At 33.5% G+C, this 14,776-nt stretch overlaps 1 protein-coding gene across 11 annotated transcripts; it reads right to left on the bottom strand.

Moving 5' to 3' along the window:
- Window positions 1-705: 705 nt before the first annotated feature.
- On the bottom strand, window positions 706-14,739 carry Mbc (myoblast city). Of its 11 annotated transcripts, none has more exons than XM_071778408.1 (23): window positions 14,489-14,733; window positions 13,487-13,728; window positions 12,644-13,392; window positions 12,340-12,496; window positions 12,072-12,242; window positions 11,606-11,986; window positions 11,295-11,510; window positions 10,886-11,208; window positions 10,366-10,714; window positions 9,282-9,380; window positions 8,748-8,938; window positions 8,296-8,646; window positions 7,815-8,091; window positions 7,451-7,698; window positions 7,147-7,278; window positions 6,784-7,063; window positions 6,464-6,696; window positions 6,078-6,377; window positions 5,457-5,766; window positions 5,248-5,357; window positions 4,728-4,853; window positions 3,176-3,443; window positions 706-3,092 (listed from the first exon to the last, which is right to left on the bottom strand). In XM_071778408.1, the coding sequence occupies exons 1-23, from the start codon at window positions 14,529-14,531 to the stop codon at window positions 2,634-2,636; spliced, it is 6,015 nt and encodes a 2,004-aa protein (XP_071634509.1). In that variant the 5' UTR covers window positions 14,532-14,733; the 3' UTR covers window positions 706-2,633. The 11 variants fall into 11 exon arrangements, with proteins under 11 accessions (XP_071634509.1, XP_071634512.1, XP_071634510.1 ...); XM_071778411.1 differs by having other exon boundaries at window positions 4,728-4,835; XM_071778409.1 differs by having other exon boundaries at window positions 12,340-12,493.
- Between the last annotated feature and the right edge of the window lie 37 nt (window positions 14,740-14,776).

The raw sequence follows: 14,776 nt of genomic DNA, 5'->3' as shown, positions 1-14,776 counted from the left end.
ATTCTTGAGAAAGAAATAAAAAGGATTAATGTTAACTAAATGCAATAAATTAACGATGTTAATTAGATGATACAATTATTGCGTGGGGAAGGTAAATTGTAAGTCGGTTTATTTTCCGAATCCATCTTTATCGTAACATCATAATGTACTAATTATAAAACATGCATAAATCCATTGTTTCGTAAAATTAAATTTCTAAATATCATCACATGCTCTATTTCTAATGTCACTGTAAAATTTCTTTTATAAGAAACGTATAAAATATATTTTTATAGCAAATAATTAGTCAGTAATAATATAAGAGATGTAACTATATTGCTTATATATTAAAAAGTAAGGAGTTTTGGGATTATATAAAATTATTTCGTCTTTTATAAATAAAATTGATTTGTTATATAGCATGTATATATATTTGTTATCGTTTAGCTCATATGGGAGAAATGTATTATATAGTGTGTATGGATTTAATATTTTGAATGGCACTTGTTTATAATTAATGTCTGTCGATGTAAATGTAGTTAAATAAATTAATTGAAGTATATTAAATAAAAATATTGATTTGTATGAAAATGTTGCAATATAATATATCCTATGTAAGAATAAAACAGAAAGATTGTTTCAGTTTAGATACAAAGACGGCACGTTAATCCTTAAGTAAAACGTAATTAATTATATAATTAGGAAAGCAAATGGTACTATATTAAATTTCTTAATTTTTAGGCTCAATATATTGTCAATTTTTTTCGATTACATAACAAAATTGGTGTCAAAGCTAAGAACTGTATCCATAACTGTTCTGTTCAAACATATGGCTGTACAAACATATATGTATTTATTTCTTTTTCCGGAGATTTACTCCGCAAACGAGTAAACGAATTGAATCAACGTAAGAACAATAACTTTGAATACAGATCTTTGTTACATTAATTATCATAAGTAATGAATAAACTATTAAGCTCTCTATTTTGTAGCTTATCTTCTTTATCTTCGTGCATTAGGTATAAATATCAATATATTACGATGCTACTTTTCTTCAGCAATACATATAATGCTCTAACATTTTTAATAAATAAAGCACTAATCTCTTTGGCATGAGACTCAATAATGATGAAAAACATAATAAATAATTTGTAATTAACATTATGAACGGCTATTTCTGATAGATAAGTTTAGCCGTATATATCTTATCTGATAGATAAGATATATACGTTTTAGAACGTGCCGTAACTAAAAGACAATGCAAAATTGGTATCCTGATTAATTATAAAGTCTTCATGGTTATAAGATTACAGATTATAGCTCCTTGTAATCCACTTGAACTTTTACTCTGATTCTTGTGCTTAATTAGGAAGTAGTTTGTCATGGTATCATATGACTGTATTATGACCATGTAATCATTACAAGTACATTATTCATTTGGATGAAACAAATATGCAAAAGCATATGCATTATCATTTGCTGCATACTTATTCTTGTTGAATATACTTGTAAACAATCTCTCAATATCTTCTTGTTATTTTTAAAAATAAGTTAACATATAAGACTACAGTCTCGCTGTTAACAAATATGAATGACTTATATAATCATTAACACATATAAATTGTTTTACCACTAGATCACAATGGCTCTTGGTAATATTTAAATAACTATATTTCGCGATTAAATTATAACTACTCTGATAATTAGGTTATAAAAATTGAATTTGTGAAATAAATTAAAATATTGTAACAAACAGATTGCAAAACGTTTAACGGTTCTCATTATATTTAATACGTATTATATTTGATAGCAAATCCGTTCAAAAATGGTTAGTATAAAATGTAAAAGTTTCTAAAGTTTTTATTACAATTAAAGCTATGTATGTATACGTTTTATATCAAAATTTATAAAAAATATATATATTTTCCACGAATATATATGTCCAAAGTCATATTGAAATGAAGTCTTTGATCGAAAGAATGGACGTTACTATAGTATGCTGCTACGCATTGTAATGGATATTACAGCAAGCATTGTGAATTGCAATGAAGCGATATTAAAATGTTCGATAATGTGCTTATTTAGAGTGACTGATTGTTAAAAGCGAATTTCACAATTTTCATCCTTACATAAACACAAGATCTCTTCACTTTAATATCTTTTTTACCGATAATATTATAAAAATCTTGAATTTTCCTGAATATAGCACAAAGTTTCGCTATATATATATATATATAAGAATAGAAATATGATAAATTGCTGTAGTATCAGATTATGACGGCGTTATAGTCCTTGTCACATATGTGCGCTATCAGTTGTAAAATATTGTGTTTTAAATCCATATTAAATTTTGGATTTCCTTGTCAATAACATTGCTCGTTCAGTATAGATAAAGCAATACCTTCTGTTGCACAGAGTACACTTGGTAAGAATTTTGTTTTATATCAGCGTATACTTATTCGCTTATCCTAAACCGCGAAAGAAAGGCACAAAGAAATATATTAGAACTAACACTAATGAATGGTAACTCTTCTAAAGATCAACGATACAAAAATCAATGGAGAACGCTTTTGCAAACGTGGATGGACGCTTTTTGTTCACAACATTCGGCAAGGTGGACAACGTGAGGCGTCTGCAGAGTTTTATACGTTACATTATGCAGTCGACGAATCCTCGACAGGTGAGTTTTCGACGTCGTTAGAGGCAAGCGTGTTTTTATTCAAATTGTGAATCGGTCTTTTCGGTTTCGGTGGAGGTGTGGGCGGTTTAGAATGACTGTCTACATCGTCGTCGGTAGGTGTCGGCAACTTGTTCTTCAACTGTCCCGAAGACTTGTTGAGATTATTCAAAGTAGCCGCACACCGATTATTAGACAGCTCCTCTGGAAGATTACAATAATCGGCTTCGCGCATTTTAATCGGTAGAGGAGGTGGCGGGTCGTCCTCGGATGCTGTACTGTCAGTTGTGCCGACGCTATCTCTATTTCCCTTCCCTAAACCGCTTGATTCCAGTCCGTTGTTGATGTTCCTTAGATAGTGAGATTGGCCGGACCAACGATTACTCATTCTCCTTTCTTTCTCCGCTTCCGATCTCAGGGGACGTTTTGGTGTGAGCTGTGTGCGAAGAAGCGCGTTCTAATTATATTTACTTTAAAGTCGCGTGCAACAAGGCAATAATAAGTTCATAAAGTCTTTACCTCTTGTCGAAGCTCAAATACATGTGTTGAATGTAAATTAGATATTAACGACGTAACAGACGATGTTGCCTGAATTGAGCTGTGGGATATTTCGGTTGTGGTATACCACTGGCTGGTCGGTTGATCGGTTTTTGTCACTGTGGCGGAATCACTCTTTCGCGAGCTTCTACGCTTTGAATCCTTCTTTTTGTACGTTCCTGGACTTGGATTTCCCAATGCCTTTTGCAAAGAGGCCGTTGACAAGATGTGCGAACGCATGGAGTTGTTTCTACAGATTAAAAATATCCGCGATTAAAGATGTCTCTATCAATTAAAAAAGAAAACTTTTAGCTGGATAGATAAAAAAGATAAGAGATCAACTACTAGCGATTGAACGATGTGCAACTCATAATAAGCGATTGAAAATTTCATAGGATAAATTAAAATTATTTGTAATCATTGTTAAAATAAAATTTTCCACACACTGTGTGTACACTTGTATTTTACTTATTATATGTTGAGGGAGTCAGCGTGGTAAGAGAAACATCTAATAATAATCGCAGTGTCATTCGAGATTTGCAATAGTCTCGTAACACAAGTGCATGTTTTTAATTACCTATCGCAGTTATTGTAGACTTAGGAAGTTTTAGTAGAGATTGCCAGTTGAAGGAGATATATATTCCAGGGATATTTATGACGATATAGTGAAAAATGCAAAACAAGACCATGCAGATAGAAAGCAAAGTAAACAAATATAAGAGATATAAAAATGCTTATAATCATAACGAAACAAATAATGTACTTTTTGCATACATGTAGAATTAAGTATTTATATGATAAGAATGTGGGGTAAAAGAATGTGGCATTCAAAACAGCTTTTATTGTCCTATCATGAGCTTTTGGGGTGTAAAATCTTAATTTTAAATTTATTTTAAAAAAATTGCTAATATTTATAATTGGTTACTACAAATAATAACTTTATGAATGATACCTATCCTCGAAACATGTGTTAAAGTAACATAAACTAGATTAGTGCAAATTAGTGTAATATGTGTGCTAGGATATGCATTAATATTTATTTACTATATTGCATAAAAATTAACAAAATTAAAACAAGCAAAATATTAAGCATTGTGTGACGCTTTCATTAAAAAATGTAAAATGTGAAAGAAACATATGTAGGAGTACTATGTGCGAAGAAAGGATAATAAGGTATTATGTGAGAGTTTATCAGGTCCAACAGCAATATTCCTGAAATCATATTGCATTCTTTTCTATCACGTATTCTAAACGGCATTATTCATCTTCTATAAGTGCAGAACGTAACTTTTATAATAAATATGTAATTTTTATAAATAAATCCGTGCATCTACAAATAATTATTAATTACAAATTAAATATTTACATATTTTATATCAAATCCAAGTATAGAAAACATAAATATCTTGTTGCTTTAATTTTAATATTACATGATTAGGATTAATTGCACTACATCTAATTCATCTACGAAAAGAAATGCTTTAACTTTTAGTTAGTGCTGAAGTTAAGTTAAACACTGATATGATGACTTTACCTTGACAAATTGACGCTTTGAGCATTACTTGGAGGTGTGCTGTTGTTAAAATTGAACGATGTAAGCGACTTGAACGTTGCAACTTGGGATCTTGTAAGTGAGGATACCCTGTAGTGAGTTGCATAGCTGAACGGGGTAATTACAAAGTAGCTGTTTAACTATTTTATTATTTATACAGGATATTCCAGATCAACAATGTTCGATCTTGGACATTCTGTATAATATACACAACCAGTATATAGTTTTTGCTTATAATATTGAGGAATAAGTCTCGCAAGATAGTCGCGTTATTTTATCATTTAACAGAAATAAAGATAATGTTAAAAACAATTGAATTTAATGTCGCTTTTTAAGAGCAGTTAACACCTTTTTTAAAATGTTGCCTTATTTCAATAATGATGATCGTGATATAGCAATAGCATGCTATGCAATAGTTATATCTGTGTTAGTTACGATTATATAAACTTATTAAAAGTTAAAATAGTAAACATGCTCTGCAAGAATGGACAGGAAAGCTTACTCTGAATTATTCATATTTGACTCGGACAGGCAGTGATTATCTCCTCTCGAAATTGGTGGTCTCCGCATTGTTACGGTTTGCGTTAGGCTTTCAATTTGCAAGTCGCAGGTCTGTGTTATAGAATAAATTATGTGGATTTAGAAATCTAATGCGTGTATTTACTTGATATTATTTCAATAGATACTGACTTGAACGGTTAGAAGCCTTACCCTTTTTCCATATTTAGCTTCTACTTGAGTACGCATTGACATGAAACATTGCTCTAAACGTTGATGAAACGGCGCCAATTCGGTGGGTGCTCGTACTTTATGTAACTGTAGACCTAGGCTGAGTAGAGGGATTTGCTCTGCAATAAGCCCTTCTAACTTGAGAAGATCCGAACTCTCTTCCGGATGACTATCTCTGTACTCTGCGTTGAGGAAGGCCTTTTCATAGTTATCGATTCCACCCATAACAGCAGGATCCAATATGCCATTTAATTTCATGCTCAAAGGATTTAATGGAAGACTGGGATCACTCCTGCAAAATAGTTACACGAAAGATTATATTGTGAATAATAATAGACATATAATAAACAAGTAAATCAATTTTATTTCTACGTTATATTCATCATAAATTATAAAAAGATAGAGTGACGTGTGTGTGATTCGGTGATAGGAATAACTCATAGATGACAGGTCTCATATTCGATCTCAAAGTTTAACCCATATAAGCCTTGGTTTTTAAATGATTAATTAAAGAGTTAAAAGTTTTAAGTTGAAAAGTATGAAGTTGTTGCAATAAGAGATTATAACTCGTTTCGAACAATAAAATTAAGATATCATGCAAACCTGTTGGCAATAATGAGATCCCTCAATGCTGTGTTTGTAGCTTCCATAGTTTCAATCGCATTCCTCAAGGGACTGACTAAATATGTCTCGCTAGACGTCACAGGGAACCATCGAAGTATTCCTGGCAACGGGTAGCTTGTAACAAGTACTGTTCTTTCCAACCATAACGAGGCAAACTCATTGCTATTGTTGGTGCTAGTATTTATTTCCTTTTCCTTATCGCTATTTGTCGGAATGATTTCCTTTCTCGGAGCAGGTCTTGAAAATCTAAAGCGCTGCACATCGTTCACACGATGATATCTAGAACACAAAGACAATGATAATCACACAGAAATACAATAGAAAATTGATAAAATCTTACGTAAGCTGTATTCAATGTAACGTACAATACGCACCTTAAAACTGCTTCTGCAGTAACTGGTTTACCACTTAGGCGATGCCTCTTTTCATCCATCAGTGGCTCTACCTTGTTGATTTGTACATATTGATGATATGATTCTAGCATCTCTGTGGTGGGCGGAGACAACTTATTCATTTGCTCTGCATTCGGTAACTGATTCAGTGTTCTTGTGCAAAAATCACTAAGTCTTTCGTATTCCTTTCCTCGATAAACAAATACCTGTATCACAAATATATTATTTCGTTGAATAAAGAATAGAAAAACGGATGAAATAAGATCAAAGATATATTAAACACATGAACGTACCTTGTTTTGAAGGAAGGCAGGGTGCCCTCTGCCGTAATATGCGACTCTGAAATATTCTGGTTCAGGCCTTAACTGTTTTATTATACAGTCATAAAACTTTGCCATCCGTCTTAATAGTACGGACAGTTGCAAATAATCAAATGTTTCTTCCTCATATTGTGAGACTAGTTCCTTGCAAACGGCAAGGGCGCATTCCCACATTCTTCCTTTATCAAAATAATCAATAATATCATTGTACAATGCTTCTTTCAACTCACGGTGTGTTTGACATAACGGATATCTAGAAAAATAATACAGTAATTTAATATTACCACAAGCTTATTATATATAAACTATCTATTTAATTCTGGTTGGTAGTATTACCTGTGTGATATTAACAAAGGTGACAAAGGTTGATCACTCCATGCTAATAATTGGCTGTGGAGCTTTAAAGAATAAGCTGCTTCTGTATAATTATCGCATTCTAGGTGTAATTCACACAGCTTATTCACATATCTGTATAAAGAAAGTCATTTAATACATTTTAATATACATTTATTATTTGTATTAAGTATTTATGGAATATTCAGATTTAAAAAATCCAAGCTAAAATCGCATTGATTTAATCAGACTTAGAAGATACACAATTAAAACGTTTGAATTATAATATATTTTTTTATACATTTACCTGATATACATTTCCTTTCTATTAATCTCAGAATAGAATTCTAATAAATTTACAGTGCAAAGCATACGATGTTCTTGGGATTCTGCATGAATAATATCGCGATATTGCAATAAGCGTTCCATGAGTCTAGCTATAGTGTCTACGAAACGCAAGCCTTGTTCTCGCATTGTAGAATGTTTCTCGCATAAAGAACCCATAACGTCAGTCCAAAGTGTACGAAACTGTTCATCGCCTCTGCCTCCTTCGACCTGTTAAAACAAATCTCTGATAAAACAACTTTTCATCAATGTAATTAGCAAAGTAAATTTTAATTAAGACTATTTCTTGTTTCAGTATTAAAAATTATGTATATAAAACACTATACCAGAATATCCAATTTTGCAATCATTTCGTTTTCATATTCCATAAAATTAGCTTTGATATGAGCAGGATCGCGCTTAGTATCCCCATATCCTTCCACTATACGTGAACTGTAGTACTCGCATTGCATCATGTCGAAAAAAATAGGTATAGTAGCTTTTCTTAATTCGGTATCAGGTATTAATGCCATTTCGAGGATGGCACCAACTAAACTGGGCACAAACAGTATTTTGTGTTGGCCCAAGTTGAACCACATAGATCTGATTTCAAACACAGTTGCTCTGTAATGTAAGGAAAAAAGCGAATAATATTAATTTCACTTATATTGGCACACTTCCTATTTATTTAAATTAATTTTACTTTATTTAGCTACATAATATCTAGTAAATATAATTATACCTAGAATGTATCGATTAAGAATTTTTTGTTGTCTCGATGTTAAAAGTAATTCTGTATAATTATTATATTACATAAGAGAGACGTACCTGCGCATATCTTTATAACGCTTAATAATTCGATTTCGTTTCGTTGACGTAAATGTCTCCAATTGTAGGGCAGGTTGAGTTAAGAATGCGATAGCGCAATGAAAGAAATTTGACCATGCTTGATGTTCAAACTCGGTGAAAAAATAATCTCTAATTGTAGCCGAGAAATACCGTAAAGAATTCAAAATAATGTTATTTTGGAGCATAATCATTTCACACCAGTCCCCTGGAAATACGCTTCTAGATACCAGATCTTTAAAGACTAACAGTATCTCCATAAGAAAGTCAAGCAAATCGATTTTTGTTCCAAAATGATTGATATACACCTCGTAATGGAGTTGTGTCATTTGTCTGAAAAAGATAAAAAAAAAAGAACGAAAAGATATGTGTTTCAGTCTATTCTTGTCACAATATTTTACAGTTGTTTTACATTTTTAGAATCTTAAAAATACCTGAATATCGCCAACATTACTGAAACTAAATTTCCAACTAAGGGATTTTCTCTGTCCATTGATATGACTGTCTGTATAATAGTACGCAGGGCTGTTAACATTATCTCCTTGACATCTGAAACTGTGCTACCCACGTCTTTTCTAAAAGTCAGTTCCAGGATGTCAGACAATATCTTGACGCATAATTCCACCTGTAGAAACATAAGAAAGATATAAAAAGTAGCTTGCTTTATGAATCGTATCTACGTCTATAATGTACAAATAAATAAAAAAGATTATTGCGTAAATATACATATATAATCTACACATCTAAATTAGTGTATGATATGATATACACTCTGCATTCACACAAAAAAAATAACTCACGTAACGCGAATCACCGACGCTAAAAATTGTAATGCAACACAACAGACATAAGTGCAAAGTACATCAAGATTCTATGTTAAATTGTCTTAAAATCATGATGCCGTGAAAAACGCATTATTTATCTGCATAGGGGATTTTGCAATTTCCTGCACTTATGACAAAAATTACCTCTTCGGAGTAGCCGCGGTGTTGGTTGAGCCGATGCCGATTTTCGCCGAGCAGCCTGGCTACCTTCGCCACGCTCTTTCCAGGCGTACTCGATAGACCCTTTAAACGCCATTAACCAAAACCAAACCGTACAAAAAAAAAATGAAACAACCCTTGTTAGTTGGAAAAAAAAACAATGCCATTTTCGAAAGACGTATACGACTACATTACTGAAAAATTTTCCCGACACCAATGTAAATATAGAACTGCAGAAAAGACGCAGTATATCACTAAGCGCAGAATAAAATATCAATATCAGCAGAAAATTATTCGTAATACTTAAAAAAAAGTAGATTAGATAATATCTAATAATGTATTTAATAGTTTAGTAATGTATTTAATAATTTAGAGTTTTTCGTGTCATATATAATGTAAACCTTATATCAAATAATTTTATGTAAAAACTTATCGCACAATGCAGGGCAAACATTATTACAATAACATCACTGGACAAACACATGCTACATTCCAAGTTTCAAACTCTTTCAAGTCATATTCCTTTCACATGCTTTATCAAGAATAAGTAAAGGATGTCTTTCAATACATTTGTATTTTCTACTACTAATCTTCATTATTATTGAATTTTCTGAGATCACAATTTATAACATGTATGTACAACTATTTCTTCTTATAATGTGAAATTAAAAAATCAGCGGCAGAATTTAATAAAAAATGTAGCTATCACAAACAATTTAAGAAATAAAAATAAAGAGACATCCTCTGTAAAAAGAGAAGTTTAAGAGAGAGAATTCATAGAAAGATGCGTGGCGGAAAGATCACAGGCTGCACGGAAAGCACGAACAATGATATCTTACGACGCACTGAACGATATTAAATGTAAGTAAAAATTTATGAATATGATCAAATTTGATATGCAGTTATATGCAGATGTAATTAGGATTCATCATGAAGTATTGCGAGAATAAATGTATGAACTGAAATTGTTTGTTGTGAGATATGGATAAGTAATGAACATTCCATTTCGTATAAACTGTAAGTTAGGGAATAGCATTAGAAAATAGCATACTTTATGCTAACGTCTTACCTCCTCCTTGGACTCCAATAAGTCTCTCACAAGTATAGTAATTCTTGGTAATAAAATCGCTCTACAGTCCACATTTAAAAAAAGCGGACTGTGGACGATGTCATTTACCGTCATCATTTTTTGTTTAGTTAATCTACCCGTTGGTAGAGTCACGAGTAAATCTGTTAAAATTGTGCTTAATTGCTTGCCGCTATAAACTCTTAATAAATGAGGTATCGTCGTTGGTAGGTACTTGAGACAGGCGCCTTGAACCAAGAGAGTACCATCTGTTTCATGACTCATGAGATTAACGATAGACCGTAATAGATCAGTTAAGGTTTGTGAGAATTCTTCTTCATCCTGATTTAACCTTTAAAAATAAATTACGAATGTCCATTAAAAATCATGCATACTTCTTTTTTTGGAACAGATATTCACAGCCATATTTATTATACTGTCGTATTTAGACAATTTTATAAAACGTTTTATTAACGATTATATAATGTATGAGAAAAGAATTGTAATGAAAAATAAAACGTACTCAGTAAATAAAAGACGAGATTCGACAATAAATCTCATGCAGTATTGCAGACTTTTCATTGTCTTAAGCAATAAATCTCGTTCCTGTCCATCGCCGTTGTTGACGTTATCTATACGCTTGCGTAATACCGCAATTAATTTCTTATATGCAAGAGTTGCAGAGAAGCTCTCAGAAATATATAAATCTAATACTGGTTGGAAGTGCTGGTACTTTCTATCGGATACGAGTCCGATAATATATAAAAGGCACTCAAAGACCATGTCATCGTAAACATCACTGTCTGAATTACTCATTAAGATATTAAATAAAGCATCCAAAACATCCTGGAACGTAATAATTTCAATATAATTTTCCCTTATAGAAATATTACTTTTTATTCTTAATTTTCGTTAAATCAGATTTATTTTACCTGCAGAAACTTCACTATTTCCTCCCCGTCAACTTTCATTAAAGCAGCTAAAGATTCTTTTAAGTCCGTATTGTGCGATGCCCAATTAAGTAAACCTAATAAGTCTACATTCTGGGTTAATTTAGTTGAGCAAATATTGGTCGCTATCAAAAAACTATCCTTACTGCTTAATGTTAGCGATCCTAAACTTGGCTTTTTCTCCATGTTTAATTCAGCCTAAAACACAAACATAAAGAAAAATTAAAATAAAATGCATAATCTTTTTAAAAAATTAAATTTTTTTTATCTTTTCATTAAATAAATAAGTATACCAATTCTCCACGAGTGGATGGCAATTTAAAGTAGGATATATCGCTCTCGTCGTATTTCTTCTGCTCTAACTTGTAAACCAACAATTCGTGTTGTATGTCTTGTAGAGTCGTGCCGTTGCGTTGCATTAATCGAACGTAACTTAAAGCAAATGGCTTTTCAGACTTATCTTTCGCTTCGTTAGAACTGCGATGCTTAAATGTAAACTTTAAGTGGGCCTGCTTAAATTCTTCTATAGGTATGGCGATCTTAAATGTTTCGCACCATCTAGGCTTGTCTTCGTGATAATAAATTACGCTACGATACTCGTCAATTGGAGACGCGCCGCCACCTAATGTCATAACTCCGGGGATCGCTATACCATGTTCATTACATACTTTGACCTGTTAAAAATTATAAGTATTCATGTACGTATATTTCTAAGAATACGTAAAGTACAAATTTTTGAAAATTTCTATTCTTACTCACCGTTACTTCTACATTTTTGTCCGTAGATTTGGAGCCTTTGCTGAATTCACCGCTAATTAACGTCAGATACAAATCATTACGTACGTCACCCGGCAAAATAACTTCTGGGAATCCCATTTTACGCGCGATGGCAACATTACCGAGCACCAAATGTGGATTTTCATCACGTACCTTTTCGTAAATATTCAAAATAATTTCAGAATATAATTCACTATTTATAGCACAATTATAGAATAACTTTATAGAATAATTTTATTTTAAGACTCACTTGTTTCGGATCGCCCCTCAGCAATTTTAAGCTAGTCCACAATCCTTGTCCACCTGTGACATTGGCAATATTGCCGTTAACGTGTTTCTGGATATTTGTTTCTTTCTGCGCGATAATTCTACGTAATGTGCCATCAAGACTGTCTTTCTCACAACATCTGAAACAAAGACAGGAAACCGACAAAAACAAGTCTACTTCAATTTTGTAAGAGCCATCATAATGCTCCTCCTTGATGCTTTAATCACGAATGTCATACTGTTGAACGTCATAAAGCCGAAATTATCCATTCTAAACACGTACTTACTGTATAAAAGGTATAAAATGATGTTGCTCAACATCACCTTCAAGCTTGCCGGTAATGAATAAGGTAATATCCATAGCGGCTACACCAAACGGTCGCCTCATACTTTCCGCGCCCTTAGATTTGGTTTGATTAGCTTGTGTAACACTCGAGCGACGGTGGTCCGGTTCTTTGGCTTCCATACCGCCTATTCTAATTACGTAACAGGCTAAATAAACTTTGTCCCTCATTAAATCTCTGGAACCAAGATCCGTGAACAATACTCTAAGATTGTGCAGCTGATCAATGTCCCTCGCGAGTCCCTCTTTGCTCCACGATACCACGTAGTTCTCCGTGATAGCTTTCATCTCTCTGCCGTCGTACAAAGTCAACAGCAGCTCTACGTCCTCTGCCATTTTACATACAAAATTTCTCACACTAACGAAGAAGATATGTGAATATACAGGTACTTGTGGCTTGTAGGGCTTCTTCTTGGTATCATTGCACGCTTTTCTTATCCTTTCCGCAGCAGTCTCGTGATGGTAATACAATTGGATAGTGCTTGTCTCCAGGGGATTCAGAATATTTCCGTGCTCGTCTCGAACCACCATGTCCAAGCCCAACAGTTGATTCCCAGTGCCTATCTTTGCTGTCGCCAATCTCTTCATGTCCTTCAACTCGTCTACCGTTAAAGTCCCGCTTAAAATCTTGCTTCTGTATCCGATCGCATCCAGAATCTGTTGCTGCATTGTTTCGAAGTGCTCGGAGTGTGTCTATATATACAGAATTATCAAGTTAGATATATAATACTCTCCCTATTTCCAGAAATGAATGGGAATTGTCTACGACGAGACACTTTATACATACCACATACAAATGTTTCCAATGATGCCCCCATTCTCGCAAGACGTTAGTAATCTCCTGCACTAAGTTATCCGTATTCGCAGATTTCTGCAGGATATGTATGTAGGATTTTGGAAAAATTCCCCATGTACCCTTAAACTTGCTGCGGCCGTAATACCAATCTGCACATTCCGCAGTTATTTGTACAACCTCTCCGACCGTTAAGCATATTGCGTACGGGATTGGATGTGCAAAATTATGGATGGCTGAATAAAGTGAAGTAAAATATGAAAATAAATATGTAGGATGTATGTCTGATTTTGGTGTTTTTCATGGTGTTATGCACGGAATACTTTGTTTATCGTGGAACATTCGTACTCTCTACTTTAATTTCAATTAGTTTATAATTTTTTGGAGTTTGGAGTTTGCATGCCAACTAACAAAATCAGACATTTTATCTACTTTATCTTATGTCACAATTTAAAAATAATCTTAGAATGTAAAATTTGTATTTCTAAACTTTCAAACACTACATAATAATAAATTCTATGCAAAGTTTACAGGAGCAAAGTGTACGTAGATGTATGTATCATCTAAATGTAGATGTATGTATAATGTAGCATGTATGTACAGTGTTTTTTTTTCCTCGAACAAGTAATCAACATGCGTTTCAATCAACAATCTATTCATTGACATGGTTAAAAACAAGGTCTGAAACAATTAACGTTGGTTTTCCAACGACAACGAAGGATCCTTTCTTAAATCAACAACGAAAAATAGTAGATCGCAGTATTTTCCGGACAGTTTGGCATTTAACATCGCTCGAATAATATACCGTTATGTAAATAATATTTGATATGCGCGCAAATGTCATGCAGGGGCGCGAGGCCTGTCGAGGAGTGGAGGGCGCGTACGCAGCCTGCACGATCACGTCGGACGATGCGAGACGAGAATTTATCTGAACTCGGGGGGCACCTCCCAGGATGTTGGGGTTATTCAATCTCGTATATGCCAACTACTCCTCACCTATTCCGGAATGTTCCTCAATCCGCTTCCATGTCATTGTCATTTTATTCAGGACACTTAGCACCTTCGAGGATTATTCACGGCAATTACATCTCGACACATACTTCGTCAGTGCGAGAGGGAATTATTATTGCTACGTTCTACCTTGCCATCTAACTATAGTGCCTCGAAACACAGGATGTTACTTCTCTACTGTATATTGCCACAATGAGAGAGTGACAGGGGACGAGATGGAGCAGGGGCAGACGTGGGGAGCAGACAGGGGAGAGGCGGAGACCGGGGAGACAG

Source organism: Temnothorax longispinosus, chromosome 5 (assembly GCF_030848805.1).
Source record: "Temnothorax longispinosus isolate EJ_2023e chromosome 5, Tlon_JGU_v1, whole genome shotgun sequence".
NCBI classification, from domain to species: domain Eukaryota; kingdom Metazoa; phylum Arthropoda; class Insecta; order Hymenoptera; family Formicidae; genus Temnothorax; species Temnothorax longispinosus.
This window is presented reverse-complemented; position numbering and strand designations above follow the sequence as displayed.